The sequence below is a fragment of the Oncorhynchus tshawytscha genome, linkage group LG19, assembly GCF_018296145.1.
Source record: "Oncorhynchus tshawytscha isolate Ot180627B linkage group LG19, Otsh_v2.0, whole genome shotgun sequence".
NCBI classification, from domain to species: Eukaryota; Metazoa; Chordata; class Actinopteri; order Salmoniformes; family Salmonidae; genus Oncorhynchus; species Oncorhynchus tshawytscha.
In genome coordinates, this window is record NC_056447.1 from 4,935,870 (window position 1) to 4,956,997 (window position 21,128).

General features: G+C 42.2%; 1 protein-coding gene across 17 annotated transcripts in view; it reads right to left on the reverse strand.

Annotated features, from left to right (window-relative positions):
* Positions 1–21,128, reverse strand: part of LOC112219188 (pleckstrin homology domain-containing family A member 7) — a 173,528-nt gene that overhangs the window by 140,691 nt on the left and 11,709 nt on the right. Inside the window, exon 1 of one of the 17 annotated variants that reach the window (XM_042301256.1) lies at positions 10,532–10,708. The exons of the other annotated variants lie outside the window; for them this stretch is intronic. Within the exon in view, the coding sequence (XP_042157190.1) occupies positions 10,532–10,668 (137 nt within the window). The 5' untranslated portion in view covers positions 10,669–10,708. Of the gene's footprint in view, positions 1–10,531; positions 10,709–21,128 lie in introns of those variants that run through there. 17 annotated transcript variants of the gene reach the window in all.

Sequence of the window (21,128 nt, forward strand, 5' to 3'; positions counted from 1 at the left end):
TAGCGCCACCTTTTGCTGCGATTACAGCTGTAAGTCGCTTGGGGTATGTCTATCAGTTTTGCACATCGAGAGACTGAAATTTTTCCCATTCCTTGCAAAACAGCTCGAGCTCAGTGAGGTTGGATGGAGAGCATTTGTGAACAGCAGTTTTCAGTTCTTTCCACAGATTCTCGATTGGATTCAGGTCTGGACTTTGACTTGGCCAAACACCTGGATATGTTTATTTTTGAACCATTCCATTGTAGATTTTGCTTTATGTTTTGGATCATTGTCTTGTTGGAAGACAAATCTCCGTCCCAGTCTCAGGTCTTTTGCAGACTACATCAGGTTTTCTTCCAGAATGGTCCTGTATTTGGCTCCATCCATCTTCCCATCAATTTTAACCATCTTCCCTGTCCCTGCTGAAGAAAAGCAGGCCCAAACCATGATGCTGCCACCACCATGTTTGACAGTGGGGATAGGGTGTTCAGGGTGATGAGCTGTGTTGCTTTTACGCCAAACATAACGTTTTGCATTGTTGACAAAAAGTTCAATTTTGGTTTCATCTGACCAGAGCACCTTCTTCCACATGTTTGGTGTGTCTCCCAGGTGGCTTGTGGCAAACTTTAAACAACACTTTTTATGGATATCTTTAAAAAATGACTTTCTTCTTGCCACTCTTCCATAAAGGCCAGATTTGTGCAATATACGACTGATTGTTGTCCTATGGACAGAGTCTCCCACCTCAGCTGTAGATCTCTGCAGTTCATCCAGAGTGATCATGGGCCTCTTTGCTGCATCTCTGATCAGTCTTCTCCTTGTATGAGCTGAAAGTTTAGACGGACGGCCAGGTCTTGGTAGATTTGCAGTGGTCTGATACTCCTTCCATTTCAATATTATCGCTTGCACAGTGCTCCTTGGGATGTTTAAAGCTTGGGAAATCTTTTTGTATCCAAATCCGGCTTTAAACTTCTTCACAACAGTATCTCGGACCTGCCTGGTGTGTTCCTTGTTCTTCATGATGCTCTCTGTGCTTTTAACGGACCTCTGAGACTATCACAGTGCAGGTGCATTTATACGGAGACTTGATTACACACAGGTGGATTGTATTTATCATCATTAGTCATTTAGGTCAACATTGGATCATTCAGAGATCCTCACTGAACTTCTGGAGAGAGTTTGCTGCACTGAAAGTAAAGGGGCTGAATAATTTTGCACGCCCAATTTTTCAGTTTTTGATTTGTTAAAAAAGTTTGAAACATCCAATAAATGTCGTTACACTTCATGATTGTGTCCCACTTGTTGTTGATTCTTCACAAAAAAATACAGTTTTATATCTTTATGTTTGAAGCCTGAAATGTGGCAAAAGGTCGCAAAGTTCAAGGGGGCCGAATACTTTCGCAAGGCACTGTATATTCCCAGCCATGTGAAATCCATAGTCTAAACTTTTGATTGGTTGGATATCTATATTCCCAGCCATGTGAAATCCATAGATCCACAGGACCTAATGAATGTATTTCATTTGGCAAATTTCCTTATATGAACTGTAACTCAGTCAAATATTTTTAATTGTTGCGTTTATATTTTTGTTCAGTGTAGTTCGACCAGTTGTCGTCAGCAACTGATACTTTCGAATACGGTTGTCATATTGGCAGGTTTGCTAGCAACAAATTTTTGCTAGCAACAGGTTTGCTATTGGCAGGTTTGCTAGCAACAGAACCAGGGTGTCTGTAGTGACACCTCTAGCACTGAGATGCCTCCTTAGACCGCTGAGCCCCTTGGGAGCCCATAAATTAAATCCTCCTCGTAACGAACAGTGTCGAGTGTCCTGACGAGAAGGAAAAATGTTCTAGCTTTGCCAGACAATATCGGCCATCATTCATTTGGATACATCCAAAGAAATGTCAATAGAAAACAGCTTAAACAAACGCAAATGGAGCTACTGTGCTGCTATTTTGGCTGCAGAGGTTGACGGTGTTAGCCATTGCTAGTTGGCTAATTAGCAAGCAAGGGATAAGAACGTTGCCAGCGAGCATGGTAATGGAACATATAGAACAAACAACTTGGTTGCGTCTCTAGCAACAAAAAGATGAAAGTAGAAAATTAAAAAAAAATATGAAAAAAATCATTAGTACCATTGTTTTCTTTGGGTTTCTGTGAGTAAAAGCAGGATAAACGGCTCCGTTCTGTACATTACCTTGGAAATATTTACTCCGCAAAGGGACTCGGCTCCAAAGTAAATGTACAGAACGTCTGCGTTTATCCCTTACATAATGGCTACCAGAAAAAGTCACCACCAACAACTGATGGTGACACAAGGAAATTCAGCTCAGGGTCATTTCATGTGAAAGTGGAACAAAAAATGTCCATTAAATTCACCATCTACATTTGACACAAATGCCAAATATATGCCAAATGCCAAATATATGCCAAATGCCAAATCCTTGACATGTGCTACAAGAATGACTAAATTGGCTAAATTCTCTTGAACACTGAAATAAAATGTTTGACTGCTGGATCATACAAAAGCAGGTTTCTGAATACGCTTAGTTAAAGTCCCAAAAAGATGAATGTTATGATCGAAGTATCAACTGTAATAATATAATTCATTTCCTCATCCAGTCAAGACAGGAGGTTAAACATAGTGATGGGCAAATGAGGTCTCTGAACCTAACAATAGATGAGACAATAGATGAGACAATTTGACAAATTAGAGATCTTTGTTGAACAGAACAAAGAGCACCTACGCGGTTATGAGATGAGTGAGAAAGCGAGAGAGGTGTCAGACTGTATGCAGTGCTACAATCAACCTGTTGAGTTGCTGTTGTAATGTGGCTTACAATCCCAAATGAAAGAGCATTAACTCTGCAACAATAGCACGAGAATTGAGAGATTTGGACTCAACTTTCACTTATTATTTCTGTGTCTCCATATAGAAAATGGCAAATCTTCTACATCCTGATCTTTTTGTCAAAGCCTCCCTGGGGCCATACTTTACATTTTTTCTCCAGTTTCTCCATCTCAAAAAGAGTATCAGCCAATTAAAATAGTAGATTAACTTGCACATGATAGGCCGCCGCTTGCCTTTTGTTTCAGTGGTGGTCTAATATAAATGTGTGCTATGTTTTCGCCGTAAAACATTTTAGAAATCTGACTTGCTGGGTAGATGAACAAGGTGTTTATCTTTCATTTGAGCTATTGGACTTGTGTAGGTGTGGAGGTTAAATATGTCTAAGAATATTTTTCCGCATTTTGCATTATGCTAATGAGCTTGAGCCGTAGTCACGATCCCGGATCCGGGATGGGTAGCATCAAGAGGTTAATAAGGTGGTAACGGAAGACAATTCAGTGCTTTCAGGGTGTGTTTATTGTCAGTGACATCTGCAAATAATACATGTACTGTACATAATTTAAAAAAATAACAACTTGTATGTAAAATGTAGCAATTCAACAGTAAATGCCATTTACCCTGCACATCTCTTACAGCCTCATTGCTCAAGTGGTTTGCAAGTAATTTCTGTTATTCTAATGGTTGTCAATTCCTTTGGGTTATCTTTTTCGCTGTGCTCATCTCCGTCTGTGCGGTGCAACTATTTGCAATGCATCAGTGCAACGTCATCATATCCGGCCAAAGTGATCACACCAACGCACTTTCCCCTTTCAACTTTACGACTAAATTTTGCTTATTTTAGTTTTAGGTTAAAAAAATATATTTAAAAGACAAAAACCACCAGGTAAAAAAGGTGTAATTTAGACCATCTTTAAAAGACCCCTGACAACTAGTATCAACACTTACATTTAGTTTTGAAGAAATTATTTGTCTTCTATAAGTTTAAACAAATTCCGTTACCAAAAACCCACTAAAGTTCACAGAAGTAACAAGTAACGATAGACCTACTAGTTAGTGTTTCTACTGATAGCAAGGTTGTTTATGAATTATTAAGTGATTAAAACCAGTAATTCTGTTACCAAATCTTTAACTGAATTGCTACAATGGGAACTCATATAGTCACAAACGGACACCGGCCATCTACGGATGTGGACATTTGGTCAGTCCGCCCTGGCCGGACCAAATCTGAACCAATCCTAGACGTCTATGTTTCACGAGTTTGGACAGCGCAATACAGTGAAGAAAAGTAGAGTACAGTAGAATTCAATACAGTAGAGCACATTAGAGTACAGTATAATGTACTGTATTGTGCTCTACTAAACATATCTACTCTACTGTACTATAGTGTTCTCTACTGAGCCGTAATGTGCAAACTTGTGAAACAGACTTCTGTGATTGGTTCAGATTTGGTCTGGTCCAGACCAACCAAATGTGGTCTTGTTTTGGGGGCGGAGCTCATTACAATAATAGCCACTGTGTAGAATATTACCAAAATATGCTAAATAAAGATATGGCATATTTCTAGATTTGTGTACCTAGTCAGGATACATCACCATGAAGAGAATGATATTAATATCCAGAACCATGTATTTCTATATAGTACAGATCAGGGACCCATGATGTAATTCCGTTACCTTTAATTGCTTTAATTGTCTCCTCGTACACTCAAAAGGACCAGCTTGGTATAGGAACAGTCACATGCAATCGCCTCTAAAGGACATCTAAAATGATCCATTCATAAATAATCCAAAGTCGCAACAACGCCATGCGAGGTCTGCTAACAATACACAGACAATGTTCTGTTACTATTCTTTCTGGCATTGCCTCTATAGACTTGTATGATATTAACTGCAAAAGTAGACAAACCATACTGTGAAAGAAATGCAGTAGCCTGTATTCAGTTTTAGTTAACAAGATTAAAATATCCCCTTAACTGGGCCTCAGGACTAAAAGAGCAACAACAATGTAGAAAATGCCCAAAATACACTGGGTTTAGTTTCACCTCACATCGGCTGCTCTCGCTGCCTAACAGAGCGAGGTTACCCATTACAATACACCCCGGGGAGGACAAAAGTAGTCCCTTCGCTAATTGACTGCTTTTACCTCTCCCTCTAAACCGATTCAGCCAAACACACAGGGCTTAGCTGTTACGGCACAGTCCGACTGTGTGCCTGACTGCTAGACAGATTGACCGACAGACAGGCTGGCTGACAGACTGGTTGATACACGGAGTGACGAGCGAGTGGTGGCGTTGCGCCAAGCCATCTTTTCTTTGCAGTCACTGACAACGGATGGCTGAGTTGATGATTCCTCTCCACAAGACCACACGTGCCGACCCAAACCAAACCGTGTTGCCAGATGCTTGTGGCCTTGATGTTTATTTGACTTTGTATCCAACCTTTATTTTATCAGGGAGTCATACGGCTAACGGCTTTAATGACGTGGCAGCTGCGTTCATATAGATGCCGCCATATTGTAAGGACCGATAGGAACGCCGACGGAATAATCTGCTGTCTACTATTTAGCGAGAGGCAGGACCTATTTCTATAGAAGAACGTTTTATATGCATGCTGTACATGTCAAAAACAGCCAACCAGTGCCCACGCATGAGACTACAGCAGATTATAGTGAGAGGTTCAAAAACAGCCAACCAGTGCCCACGCATGAGACTACAGCAGATTATAGTGAGAGGTTCAAAAACAGCCAACCAGTGCCCACGCATGAGACTACAGCAGATTATAGTGAGAGGTTCAAAAACAGCCAACCAGTGAGCATCAGACTACAGCAGATTATAGTAGGTTCAAAAACAGCCAACCAGTGGTGAGACTACAGCAGATTATAGTGAAGGTTCAAAAACAGCCAACCAGTGCCCACGCATCAGACTACAGCAGATTATAGTGAGAGGTTCAAAAACAGCCAACCAGTGCCCACGCATGAGACTACAGCAGATTATAGTGAGAGGAGCCAACCAGTGGCATCAGACTCCATTATTGAGTTCAAAAACTGCAAAGTGGAAACTGACAGATTATAGTGAGAGGTTCAAAAAAGACAGTGTCAGACTACACATGTTAACCAGTTTAATGAGAGGTCCATATTGAGCTGGGGACAAAAGACTTGACATTAACCAGTTTAATGATTTTATTTTTTTTTTACATTGTTTCCTGTGACAAACTCCACATTACATATGGCAATCCAGACACGAATGGAAAAACAAGTCTTTCACGGTTAGACTTCACAGACATCATCTTTACAGTAAAAGTGCGAGCTAAGGGACCACTAACTCAATCCTCGCCGCTGAATAATTCACATTCTTTCCAAATATATCAAATCACTCTCGCCCATAGCCCATCGAGATCTAAAGTGACAGAGAGGTACCTCAAGAGGACCTGCCACGGGAGAAAAACATGGCGAGAACAAAGTGTCCCTACATCAAATAATCATTTTTTAAAAAGCTAGGTTGTTCTTAGGGAAGTGGGCGTTTGGTCTTAAGAGATTCAACCCAACGCTGTAGTACATAGGATCGTGTTTTTCATCGAGAAGGTCTAGATTCATCTTACTAAGACTTAATGTTTTTCACACATTTTCCTGTAAAGCAGGAAAGTCAACAGCAACTCCTGGTGGTGAGTCTGTGTGCAACCGAGCCCAACAGACAACGAGCTGTTTCTCACACAGAAACCATTGAGGTAACGTTGAATTAGGGTTCCTTAGACGTTACATCAGGGTCCAGGACGTACAGTAGGTATGTGACGTGGCACACTGGGACATAGCCAGTCTACATCGGCTATATCTTGGTGTTTCTCAACCCTCCCGCTCAGGGGACCAGCTCCGGCACCTGTGGTGTTGCTGGCTGGTCCTTCAAAATGGTTTTCCAACACCTATTTAGTCAGTTCTCAAGGGTTCGTTTTAAATGTAACAGTTCCTGAAAAAGTGTTAGTTTTACTACAAGCAGTCCTCCAAGGAGGGGGAACCACAGCTTCCCAGTCTCTGGTAGAAATATAGTGGGTATGTCCTCGACAGTGTGACACCAAATGTAATTTTCTTTGTCACATACACAGTTCACAGCGGGTATAGAAGCAACGTCGAAATGCCGGGGCAGCGCTACAGTGTAGGCGGAGTTCCACAGAGACAGCAGTGATCCCACGTCAGTGAGCCTGAGAAACAGTCAAGACACCTCAGAGGGCATAAACGTTGTGGAACCTCGCAGCTTGACATGTCACGCCATGAATAGAGCTGAAGTCATTCCTTATTCTACATGTCAGAAAAAGAGGAGGTTTGTTATACATATTACACTTCTAGAAATTGGAACAGTCCACAATGCTGTGCCCTGCTGAACAGGCCTCTGGTTCTTACACTTTTAAGTGCCTATCAAGAGTCCAAAACGTGGAGGCACAGCAGCGTTCTGGAATATTGAGCTGTCGGCTTTCATACGTTCCAAATTCTTAGCGTGGCTCAAGCAATTTTCGGGCCAACTGTCAAGACATTCAAATGAACAGAAGATGCGTACGCAATGCCGGTGTTGTTTTGGAATTTTGGGGAGTTGCGCGGCCGGGCTGTGCGTCCCCCACGGATGGTGGTCTCAGAGCCGCGTAGCTATGGCGCAACGGGATGCCGGACTATCGCGTCTCTGCGTCTGTGGATGCCGGATTACACTTAAAACACTGCCACTACCTGCACGTAATTGTCCTGTGTCATAAGAAAGTAACACGCACACAGTTACAGCAGTAGACGCACAACCTCAGGGACCCCACCTAAAGACTGACGACACATAGTGGGACCCTGGTCCTGTGCCCCCCGTGGCTAAACAAGATTAAGAACGCCCAGGAGAGTAATCGACCTCAGATACCTTGGATAATCCATATCGTTATTGCCTTCCTACAGTCGGAACAATTTCCATTTAATTTCCATCTCTCATATCTGAATGAAAATGCATAAAAGGCTCATTTCCTCCTCCTGATATCGTGGTGTTGATAAAAAATATTTTAAAAAGTAAGGCTTTGCATTTCATTTCAACCCACTGTTTGATGGTGAATAAATCGCACAGTACGTGGAAGCCAAGTTAATAATCAAATGAGTGCCATGGGACGTCAGCCTTAAGAGGCAAGCAGGAATCCGCAGGGACGTTTTCTTATCACTGGCTTGGCAGTGTTGTCTTTGCATATTTATTGAATCCAGTGATCTGCCGCTATGTTCAGTAGCAGCAATTGTTTGATTGTTCAAATCTAAGTTATACGTTTGAGACAGTTTAATGGTTTAAAGCACGCGCCAAAATCCTTCCACAGAGGGCCGAGTATCTGACGGTTTTCGCACCTCCCTTATACTTGATTGATGAATTAAGGTCACTAATTAGTAAAAATAATAATAATAAGTCTAGGTCTAAAATGAAAGAAAAACAAAAACCTGCAGACACTAGGCCCTTCGTGGAATGAGTTTGACAACCGTGGTTCGAAGGAATCTGGCCCTTGGTCATCAATGATTTGCATGTTAAAAGTTTTTCTGAACAGAAACTGGAGACATAGCTGAAGATCGGTCTTATAGCGATGTCCAACCAACACTGCTGTATAATTTATCATCATACCATATCTGTGCCACATCATACCATATCTGTGCCACATCATATCATATCTGTGCCACATCATATCATATCTGTGCCATATCATATCTGTGCCACATCATATCATATCTGTGCCACATCATATCATATCTGTGCCACATCATACCATATCTGTGCCACATCATACCATATCTGTGCCACATCATACCATATCTGTGCCACATCATACCATATCTGTGCCACATCATACCATATCTGTGCCACATCATACCATATCTGTGCCACATCATACCATATCTGTGCCACATCATATCATATCTGTGCCACATCATATCATATCTGTGCCACATCATATCATATCTGTGCCACATCATATCATATCTGTGCCACATCATACCATATCTGTGCCACATCATACCATATCTGTGCCACATCATACCATATCTGTGCCACATCATACCATATCTGTGCCACATCATACCATATCTGTGCATCATACCATATCTGTGCCACATCATATCATATCTGTGCCACATCATATCATATCTGTGCCACATCATATCATATCTGTGCCACATCATATCATATCTGTGCCACATCATATCATATCTGTGCCACATCATATCATATCTGTGCCACATCATATCATATCTGTGCCACATCATATCATATCTGTGCCACATCATATCATATCTGTGCCACATCATACCATATCTGTGCCACATCATACCATATCTGTGCCACATCATACCATATCTGTGCCACATCATATCATATCTGTGCCACATCATATCATATCTGTGCCACATCATATCATATCTGTGCCACATCATATCATATCTGTGCCACATCATATCATATCTGTGCCACATCATATCATATCTGTGCCACATCATATCATATCTGTGCCACATCATATCATATCTGTGCCACATCATATCATATCTGTGCCACATCATATCATATCTGTGCCACATCATATCATATCTGTGCCACATCATATCATATCTGTGCCACATCATACCATATCTGTGCCACATCATACCATATCTGTGCCACATCATACCATATCTGTGCCACATCATACCATATCTGTGCCACATCATACCATATCTGTGCCACATCATACCATATCTGTGCCACATCATATCATATCTGTGCCACATCATATCATATCTGTGCCACATCATATCTGTGCCACATCATATCATATCTGTGCCACATCATATCATATCTGTGCCACATCATATCATATCTGTGCCACATCATATCTGAATCCACACTAAAAAGAGAACTGTTAAAATTAGCAATGTGAGCCACATTTTCAAACTGGATTCAACTGAATCCCATTCGAAACGGCCGTCGGACAGATAATCAAATCACAGCTTGGATAACGAGGTCTGTTCTATCAGACTGCTACGATGAGAGGGTATCCACCTGGTTTGTGGGCTGGCTTGGGCGAGTGGGAGTGGGAAAAGTGCTGAGCGTACTAGTAAAACTGTCAAATGCCTCTTGCCACCCCGAATTAAGCCAATGTTTGCTCTCTGCGGATGCCGTTAGGGTGCGTGTGTGTGTGTGTGTGTGTGTGCGTATGCACGGGTACGTGTGTGGTTGCATGTGTGCGACTGACTATGTATGAATGCATGCATTTGTGCGCGCGGTTGACTGTGTACATGTGCAGCTAAAACAGAGTGAAGCAGATGTCAGTGTCTGTGGAGTGTGATGTATGACGCAGGATACCGCTACACCTCAAAAAACAAACCAGGCGTGATGTAACAAGCTGTAATGGAGCAGTTCATTCGCCTCGCTGCTGCCTCCCCGGTCAATATCAATTCATTTCTACTGTATCTAACACTACCACTGGGTTGTGTTTAATTTTTTAAAAAATAATAATAATTAAAGAAAACAAATGAGCGTTTCTTATTGGACCAGTCCAGATAGTACCTCCCTGTTTCAGTCTGTTTTCTTCCGTTTGGTGCCTAAGGAACAAAACCCTGCTATTAAGGTTCGGCAAAACTGAATTAGAAAAATATATATAGACATACAAAATACTGAATTAGGTGCCAACATAAGGAACGTATTAAAAAAAAAAAGTTAAGTATTCTGTTTACCTGGTGTTGCATATCAGATCCCATCGATCTACGCTAGCGATAGCCTTGGTTCGTCTCGGCCGGGTGACGTGACGCTTGACGGGAACCAGTTCGGGACCCGAGTCTCTAGCCGGGTCACAGCTAAAGCAGGTCCCCATCCCTCAACTCTGCCTTAGGAGGACAAACTAGTCTAATCTTTCCCCATGTAGCCTTCCCTCTGTTTTCATCTCCCACACTCTTTTTCCCCCTCCTCTAAGTCCCATGAAATGTTTGTCCTCCCTCTCATCCCCTCCCTCTGTTTTGCGTTCTCATCCTCTGTCTTCTGTCTCTTCCCCCGTCTTTGTCCTCTCACATGACACCCTCTCTCTCTCTCTCTCTCCCTCTTTCCACTCAGACTCAAAATGCTAATGGTTTTGTGCCCAAGCACTATTTGTCACTTGTCATTCGGGTGACAGAATGCCTACTGTCTCCCATGGTGCAGCATGGACACTGGACAGACGTTTGGGCCACAACACTGCATCCATCTGCCATCTCTCCATCACTTCCTCAATCCCTCCATTGTGTGTGTCCTCCTCCGCTATCTGTGTTCTGTATGGTCAGACCCCCACACTGCTCAGACGAGCCCCTCGTGTTTGTCTATGGAATACATCTCGCTGAGCAGAAGTCACATGCCCTATGGGCTCAGGTCAAAAGTAGTGCGCTAAATAGGGAATAGGGTGCCACTTGAGATGTAGCCATGTAGTGATGAACTGGAACCCCCCCCCATAGAAATATAATTACAAGAATGGGAATCACTATTCAATGGCCTGTGGCGCATATGACAATCCCACACTGCATGACGGAGACCCACGCTGGTCAAAACTACATTACGACTCAGAGCAGCCATAAAAGTGGGCGGGTGTTATTTTCCTTTCTTTTCGAGGCAGGTCTTCATTTGATATACCCTTCAAGGCGCGTTTGTTTGCATACACCTTGAATTGAAATGTGGTGGCTCTATGGGCTCGACCGGATCCGCACCAAAGTCCAAAATAATCACATTCAACTTTCCTAATGTTGTGTAGGTGGTAAAGAAACATGGTTTGGGGTCAGAGCAATGTCCGAGGCATAGACAAGAGATTTGCATGACTTCATTCCAACATATGAATGCAAAAATTCCAGTAACTTTCTCACAATTCCCAGGTATTCCAGAAATTCTGGTTGGATTTTCTGCCTATTCCCTCCTGATTCCAATCTGGGATTTCTGGAAAACCTGGGAGTTTTGGAAGCATAATTCAATGATGCTCAAGATTATTTAAAAATGGGGTTATCAACATTGTTGGTGTACAATAATGCAATTGACCTCAATGCTCATTGCAGGGCATTTGAAACACTTGGAAATGTGTCCTGTGGTAGTGAGTTTACAACTGCATCCCAAATGGCCCCGTATTCCCTATGGGCCCTGGTCAAATATATTGGAATAGGGTGCAATTTTGGGACTCACTCTAAGACCACTCTGCTTTGTGAGGTGTTGCAAAAGACCAATGGTGAAAGAGAGGAAAGACAACCAGAGGGGAAGCAGAGAAGCAGTTCGCTTGATGCCTGGAAATATAGCATGTTAGAGTGCAGGAGAGCAAAGCCAACGTGCATGCACATGTTGATTTGGTTTTCTACCAGTGAGTGAGGAGGGAGGCAGCAAGAGAGAGAGAGACGAAGAGGATGGTGTGTGTGTGTGGGGGGGGGGGAATCAGACAGGAAGCAGTTACAAAAGGCCCATTGGACTAATACTGTAACCTCTGAAAACAATTTGATTTTTCCTATAAACAAATGTTCCTGATCAAAGCACTAAACTCAAAGCAATGTTGATATGCATAGCCCTGGTGTAACGTGTTGTTAGTGACTGAACCAATGTTGATATGCATAGCCCTGGTGTAACGTGTTGTTAGTGACTGAACCAATGTTGATATGCATAGCCCTGGTGTAACGTGTTGTTAGTGACTGAACCAATGTTGATATGCATAGCCCTGGTGTAACGTGTTGTTAGTGACTGAACCAATGTTGATATGCATAGCCCTGGTGTAACGTGTTGTTAGTGACTGAACCAATGTTGATATGCATAGCCCTGGTGTAACGTGTTGTTAGTGACTGAACCAATGTTGATATGCATAGCCCTGGTGTAACGTGTTGTTAGTGACTGAACCAATGTTGATATGCATAGCCCTGGTGTAACGTGTTGTTAGTGACTGAACCAATGTTGATATGCATAGCCCTGGTGTAACGTGTTGTTAGTGACTGAACCAATGTTGATATGCATAGCCCTGGTGTAACGTGTTGTTAGTGACTGAACCAATGTTGATATGCATAGCCCTGGTGTAACGTGTTGTTAGTGACTGAACCATAGAATAACAGCATATTTTGGTGACCCTTCTTTCCGGATCGGCATCCATTCTTAGCATTCTTGATAGATGCAGTAGCCTACACAATGCTATTGTAACAGAGTGCAAAGGTGCATCATACCATGGCTGTCAAGTTCTACACACCTAACAACCCGCAAATAAAATGTTAAAAGCATGAATTTCACACTACTAATACCAACTCTGCTGGTAATTACAATATTGATGGAACATCTGTGGTTCTGTGGGAACCAAACAATTGATTCCCATTCAAAATCCTACTTTCCCTAACCCCAAACTCCTAAACCTAATTCTAACCCTAAAATAGCCATTTTCCCTTGTGGGGACTGGCGAAAAAGTTTGCGATTGTCCAAATGTTCTTTGTTTGACTACAATATTATACATTTACTCACAGACATAAACACACCCGGTTACATATTGCCTGTAGGAAAAAGGTGGACTTAACTAAAACATTAAGCGGCAATAGTCTTTATCACTCATTACTTTATCAGAGGCACAGCGCATAAACACACACCGACACAGTTGTGGGATCGGTGTCTTTATGCAGTGTACCTGGCCATGCTGCCAACACGGTACACAACCGCGCCCAGCCCAGGGAGACAACGTGATCCCACACTGAGCTTGTACGAGGGCGGTGAGACCGGTGTATGCAGCGTGACTAGAACAGATAGCTGGGTGAACCGAAGAAATAAAGCCAATTCTTCTCTGACATCTGGGCTGTTTGGTGTGAGATATATACAAAACACACACACTTATCTTTAAAAGGCCATTCTCATTCATATACAAAACACACACACACGCACACACACACATACTTATCTTTAAAAGGCCATTCTCCATCTCTATGTGGAGAGGAACAAAGAAGCTCATTTTAACATTACATTTATTCTGAACAAAAATATAAAAAACCGCAACATGCAACAATTTCAAAGATTTTACTAAGTTGCAGTTCATTTGAGGAAATCAGTCAATTTAAATAACTTCAATAGGCACTAATCTATGGATTCCACATGACTGGGAATACAGATATGCATCTGTTGGTCAAAGATACCTTAAGAAAAGAAAAAAGGTAGAGGCGTGGATCAGAAAACCAGTCAGCATCTGGTTTGACCACCATTTGCCTCATGCAGCGCGACACCTTCACATACTGTTGATTGTGGCCTGTGGAATGTTGTACAACTCCTCTTCAATGGCTGTGCAAAGTTGCTGGATATTGGCAGAAACCGGAACACGCTGTCAAACACGTATATCCAGAGCATCCCAAACATGCTCAATGGGTGACATGTCTGGTGAGTATGCAAGCCCTGGAAGAACTGGGCCATATTCAGCTTCTGGAAATTGTGTACAGATCCTTACGACATGGGGCCGTGCATTATCATGCCAAAACATGAGGTGATGGCAGCTGATCAATTGCATGACATTGGGCCTCAGGATCTCTTCATGGTATCTCTGTGCATTCAAATTGCCATTGATAAAATGCAATAGTTTATAGCTTATGCCTGCCCATACCATAATCTCACCGCCACCATGGGGCACTCTGTTCACAATGTTGACATCAGAAAACTGCTCGCACACACGTACTGCCAAATTCTCTAAAACGATGTTGGAGGCGGCTTATGGTAGAGAAATGAACATTACATTCTCTGGCAACAGCTCTGGTGGACATTCCTGCAGTCAGCATGCCAATTGCACACGCCCTCAAAACTTGAGAAAGATGTGGCATTGTGTTTTGACACAAAATTGCACATTATAGTGGCCTTTTGTCCCCAGCACAAGGTGCTCCTGTGTAAGGAGCTTTCGTTTCAGCTCATGAAACATGGGACCAACACTTCACATGTTGCGTTTATATTTTTGTTCAAATGTACATTGTAGTCCACTCTTTCCTCTGCCCACACAAGACCTTGTCAGTCAGTCAAATAACTAAAATAAGTCATTCTAAGGCAGCATCCCAAATGGCACCCTATTCCTTACATAGTGCACTACATTTGATCAGACCCTATGGGTCCTGGTCAAAAGTAGTTCACTATATAGGGTGCCATTTCAACCTAAAGAAATCAGTGTCCTTACAATGCTCGCAAGATTAAATTACAAAAAAATGATTGTACAGTACTAACAAAGTCTTGGCTTCTACCTTCACAAATAGAGTTTCATGCAGAGTAGGACAGAAGACCACGCACGCATCATAGCATCTATGGAGTACTCATTAATTATTAGGATATAAAGGCCATGTGTTGCATGAAGCAAATCCTGGCAGGATCATTTATTTATAAACAACGGACGAATGGGGATTTTTACACTGTAATTTCATATTCACTAAAAAACCTCAAACGAAACTAGCCTCATCTGTCAACAACACACTTGTGTATTAACAAGCAGAGGTGATAAAACAAGTTCTCTTTCAAATACATTACATTCTGTATACAGTCATCCTCCAAGAGATAAAATATTAGTCCAGATGTATTTAAAAACATTCAAGATTAAAATGTCAACTTGCCCCCAGGACAACGTTAAAGATGAAAGACTTCCATTTTAAGTTCGCAGTCGAGTTTACGAAATGCTCTACGGGCGCCAGTCAAACATACTTTTTCAGGGGTCAGGTTGGATTTGTACTGTATGGAGAATCCGATCTCATTCTAAAAGAAGCATTTTTAATCATTAGTGCACTGCACACACAGAGAGTTTGAGGGCTCAAACAAGTCTCCAGTGGGGCAGCATCAAAATGCATGTGTACAACACCACCGCTGCTACCAGAGACCCCAGCAGGCAACAACAGTGTCATTGTGCCGCCTCTCGCACCACACACAGAGACACAAGGGACCCAGGGCCGTTGTCACGACAGCACTACCAGGCTAGTACAGTACCAGTCAAAAGTTTAGACACCTTCTCATTCAAGGGTTTTTCCCTTTATTTATTTTTTACCATTTTCTACATTGTAGAATAATAGTGAAGACATCAAAACTATGAAATAACACATATGGAATCATGTAGTAACCAAATAAAGTGTTAAACAAATCCAAATATATTTTAGTTTTAGGTTCTTCAAGGTAGCCACCCTGCCTGATGAGAGCTTTTGCACTCGTGGAATTTTTGACAGGTACTGTAAAGTTTTCAGATATAAACTCAGCAAAAAAAGAAAATGGCCTCTCACTGTCAACTGCATTTATTTTCAGCAAACTGAACATGTGTAAATATGTGTATGAACATAAGATTCAACAACAGACATAAACTGAACTAGTTCCAAAGACATGTGACTAACAGAAATGAAATATTGTGTCCCTGAACAAAGGGGGGGTCGAAATCAAAAGTAACAGTCAGGATCTGATATGGCTACCAGCTGCATTAAGTACTGCAGTGCATCTCCTCCTCATGGACTGCACCAGATTTGCCAGTTCTTGCTGTGAGATGCTACCCCGCTCTTCCACCAAGGCACCTGCAAGTCCCCTGACATTTCTGGGGGGAATAAAAGTAAAAGTACCTGGTTTGGACTGTGTATTTGAAAATACTCAAATACACAGATTTGTTTTATAATACCAGATTAGAGGTCCACCGATTAATCGGAATGGCCAATTAATTAGGGCCGATTTCAAGTTTTCATAACAATCGGAAATCAGTATTTTTGGGTGCCGATATATATATTTTTTTACACCGTTATTTAAGTAGGCAAGTCAGTTAAGAACACATTCTTATTTTCAATGACGGCCTAGGAACGAGTCAGAATGACAGATTTTCACCTTGTCAGCTCGGGGATTCGATCTTGCAACCTTACAGTTAACTAGACCAACACTCTAACCAATCAATCAACAACTGTCGTTGCTCCAATGTGTACTTAACCATAAACATCAATGCCTTTCTTAAAATCAATACACAGAAGTATAGATTTTTAAACCTGCGTATTTAGCTAAAAGAAATCCAGGTTAGCAGGCAATATTAACCAGGTGAAATTGTGTCACTTCTCCTGCGTTCATTGCACGCAGAGTCAGGGTATATGCAACAGTTTGGGCGGCCTGGCTCTTTGCGAACTAATTTGCCAGAATTTTACTTAATTATGACATAACATTGAAGGTTGTGCAATGTAACAGGAATATTTAGACTCATGGATGCCACCCGTTAGATACAATACGGAACGGAATAAACGTTTTGTTTCCGTGGTGATAGTTTCTGGATTTGACCTAAGGCTCGTATTTCTGTGTGTTTATTATCGTTAAGTCTATGATTTGATAGAGCAGTCTGACTGAGGGGTGGTAGGCAGCAGCAGGCTCATAATAGTCAAAGGTATATGGTTTAGAGAGAGATAGTCGACGCGTTATAATTCCTGTAATAACTTGCGGCTGAAATTGAAAGGGGTTCCTTTGTTATTTTACCGTTCATGTCTTCCATAGAGAATGTCTTGATCTACTTCAAATAAGGTCTGTGTTTCGTGCAGGATTAAACCGCCTCTGCGTTTTGATACCCGTGTAAATCTCACTAGGTAACGTATTTTCATAAATCCACTCATGGGAATTATGACTCGCACTTTGGTAGTTAATTCTTACCATGTCCATTATTAAAATAGGATTTCCTGCATATAGAGTTTTTGTTGCGGTCCAATGTAACTTAAACTATTTTCATTCAAACAGTTGAGAGTATTTGTCTCCTAAGCAGACTCTTCAGTATATATACATACACATATACTTTTTTTTCTTCTTCTTCTTCTTTTTAAATCGGCAGATTTAAAATCGGTATCAGCTTTTTTGTCCTCCAATAATTGCCGTTGAAAAATCATAATTGATCGACTTCTATACCAGATACTCAAATACACATGTACTTGAACCTAGGTCTGGGGCACACAGGCCTGTGCACACAGTCACTTACGCACGCACGCCAGAGATACAGTGCATTCGGAAAGTAATCAGACCCCTAGACTTTTTCCACATTTTGTTAAGTTAAATATTATTATTCTTATTATCTTATTATTATTCTAAAATGTATTTAAAAATAATAATCACCAATCAACACACAATACCTGATAAAGCCAAAGTGAAAACAGGTTTTTAGTCTTGTTTTTTTTTACGCATTTACAAAAGTATTCAGACCCTCTACGAGACTCAATTGAGCTCAGGTGGATCCCCTTTCCATTGACCATCCTTGAGATGTTTCTACAACTTTATTGGACATGATTTGGAAAAAGGCATACACCTGTCTATTTAAGGACCCACACTTGACAGTGCATGTCAGAGAAGAAACCAAGCCATGAGGTTGAAGGAATTGTCCGTAGAGCTCAGAGACAGGATTGTGTCAAGGATTGTAGTAGGTCCCAAAGAACACAGTGGCCTCCATCATTCTTAAATGGAAGAAGTTAAGAACCACCAAGACTCTTCCTAGAGCTGGCCGGCTGGTCAAACTGAGAAATCGGGGGAGAATGGCCTTGGTCAGGGAGGTGACCGAGAACCCGATGGTCACTCTGACAGAGCTCCAGAGTTCCTCTGTGAAGATGGTAGAACCTTCCAGAAGGACAACCATCTCTGCAGCACTCCACCATTCAGGTATTTATGGTAGAGTGGCCAGACGGAAGCCACTCCTCAGTAAATATGCACATGACAGCCCACTTCGAGTTTGCCAAAAGGCACCTAAACACTCTCAGACCATGAGAAACAAGATTCTCTGGTCTGATGAAACCAAGATTGAACCTTTTGGCCTGAATGCCAAGAGTCACATCTGGAGGAAACCTGGCACCATCCCTATGGTGAAGCATGGTGGTCACAGCCTCATGCTGTGGGGATGTTTTTCAGAGGCAGGGACTGGGCGACTAGTCAGGATCGAGGAAAAGATGAACAGAGCAAAGTACAGAGAGATCCTTGATGAAAACCTGCTCTAGAGCTCTCAAGACCTTAGACTGGAGAGAAGGCTCACCTTCCAAAAGGACAACAACCTTAAACACACAGCCAAGACAACGCAGGAGTGGCTTCCGGACAAGTCTCAGAATGTCCTTGAAAGGCCCTGCCTGAACCCGGCCTTGAACCCAATCGGGGGGTCCCGAGTGGCACAGCGGTCTAAGGCACTGCCTCTCCGTGCTTGAGGCGTCACTCCCGATATCCTGGTTCGAATCCAGGTTGTATCAGAAACGGACGTGATTGGGAGTCCCATAGGGCGGCGCACAATTGGCCCAGCGTCGTCCGTTTTTTTCCGGTGTAGGCCGTCATTGTAAATAAGAATTTGTTTTAACTGACTTTCCTAGTTAAATAAAAAGGTCAAATAAAAAAAAACATTTAACATGTTTTATCTGGAGACCTGAAAATAGCTGCGCAGCGACGCTCCCCATCCAAGCTGACAGAGCTGGAGAGGATCTGCAGAGAAGAATGGGAGAAACTCCCCAAATACAGGTGTGCCAAGCTTGTAGCGTCATACTCAAGAACACTCTAGGCTGTAATCACTGCCAAAAGGTGATTCAACAAAGTACTGAGTACTTATCTGATTTCAATTTTTATTTGTATTTTATTTGCAAAAATGTCTAAACACTAGTTTTTGCTTGGTCATTATGGGTTATTGTGCGTACATTGTTGAGAGAGAAGAAGAAAAAAACAATTTAATCCATTTTCAAATAAGGTTGTAAAGTCACAAAATGTGGAAAAAGCCAAGGGGTCTGAATACTCTCCCGAATGCACTGAGATATACTGACACAAAAGCTTGAACAAACGAACGCACACACACAAGAACTGTCAACCAAGTCGAGGACAAGAGACTTTTCAACCAGCAAAGATATTCTAGAATCCTGGGTAACTGTGTGTGTAAAAATCTTAAGCACATACCTACAATACACACTGTCCAGCTCTCTATCTGAAACGGGTGAACATCAAATCAGCAAAGCAACTATCTGCTAACATTGATGAATGCTAGGATCTAGGGCTATCATTATCCAAACTGCACCCTATTCCCCATATATTGCATTACTTTTACCCTACAACCCTAGTCAATAGTAGTGCACTATATAGGGAATAGGGTATCATTTGGGTTGCAAACCCATCCAACTATTGGGATATAAGAAGAATAGGCTTCTATGACAACATGACAGGATCATGTTTCAATTGTCTCATTACTTGGTCTGAACTTCAAACACATTTCAACAAACAGAGATGCAGCAAGGCCTTCTGTAAATAGTTCAGTACATAGTACAGTAGTCCATTGGGAACGTGACACTCTTCCGTTACAATACCGGTATTTGGCTTGACGCTCTCTGCATGCTTTTTCATCTTAGCTTTGAGCTTCAGCAAACAGTACAGTAGCATGTACCTTCAGGTTGTGATTTGAGGTTCGATTGTCTGATATGGTTTTCCCGTACACCCACCCACCGCATAATATGCCAGTAGTGCTGAATAACTCCCCGAGCTCAGCACCACAACACAGACCCGGTGAGTCAGGCAACAGAAACAGTGAGTCACTCACCCCCCTCCTCTCTCCTTCCCGATCTTTTCATCTATCCCCCTCTCTTGCCCTCTTCTCCCCCTCCTCTTTTCTCACTGTCCGTGTCCGAATATCCATACTAGCGTAACACGTACTTAAACTGCATACTCATTTCGCCGTTTGATCTAGTAGAATTCAGTCGTCTTTTCTGACTCACGTGTCTGAAACAGCTGAGAAGCAGATACATTGACGCGCTGTACCAAGACGGAGGAATGGCGGGAATCAACGCGATCACACATTAGATGACACATTGAGCACTTTGTTTTTTTATATTTCAGACACTTTCTCCGCTTACTATTTATGAGGCTAGTATGGGTATTTGGACACAGGCACTACCTCCTCAGGTCCCCTTGCACCTGCAATCTTCAACTCTCCTCCACCTACCCACTCCACTCCTCTTCAAATCCAGCCTTCTCTCTCGCTTGCGCTCTTTTTCTCCTCCCTCCATTTTTTAAAATCCCCTCTCGTTCACTTACGTCCCATCTCTCCATAGACAATGTGGGATCAATGACGCTCCATCAGTGTCACAACCTCACGGATCCCTAACCTCTTTCTATTCAAGAAGTGCCATGGAAAGCACTTGAGTCGTGTTCCAGCTAAATGCACCAGACTGAATGTTCCAAATGGCACCCGTGACCCTATACAGTGCACTGCTTTTGACCAGAGGCATATAGGCCTCTGGTCGAAAGTAGGGCACCAATTGGGACGGACCCTTTGTTACAGGAAACATTTAACAGGTATTCCCCTGGTTATTCTCCCTCTTTTAATGCAAATACCCTTCTAATATAAAA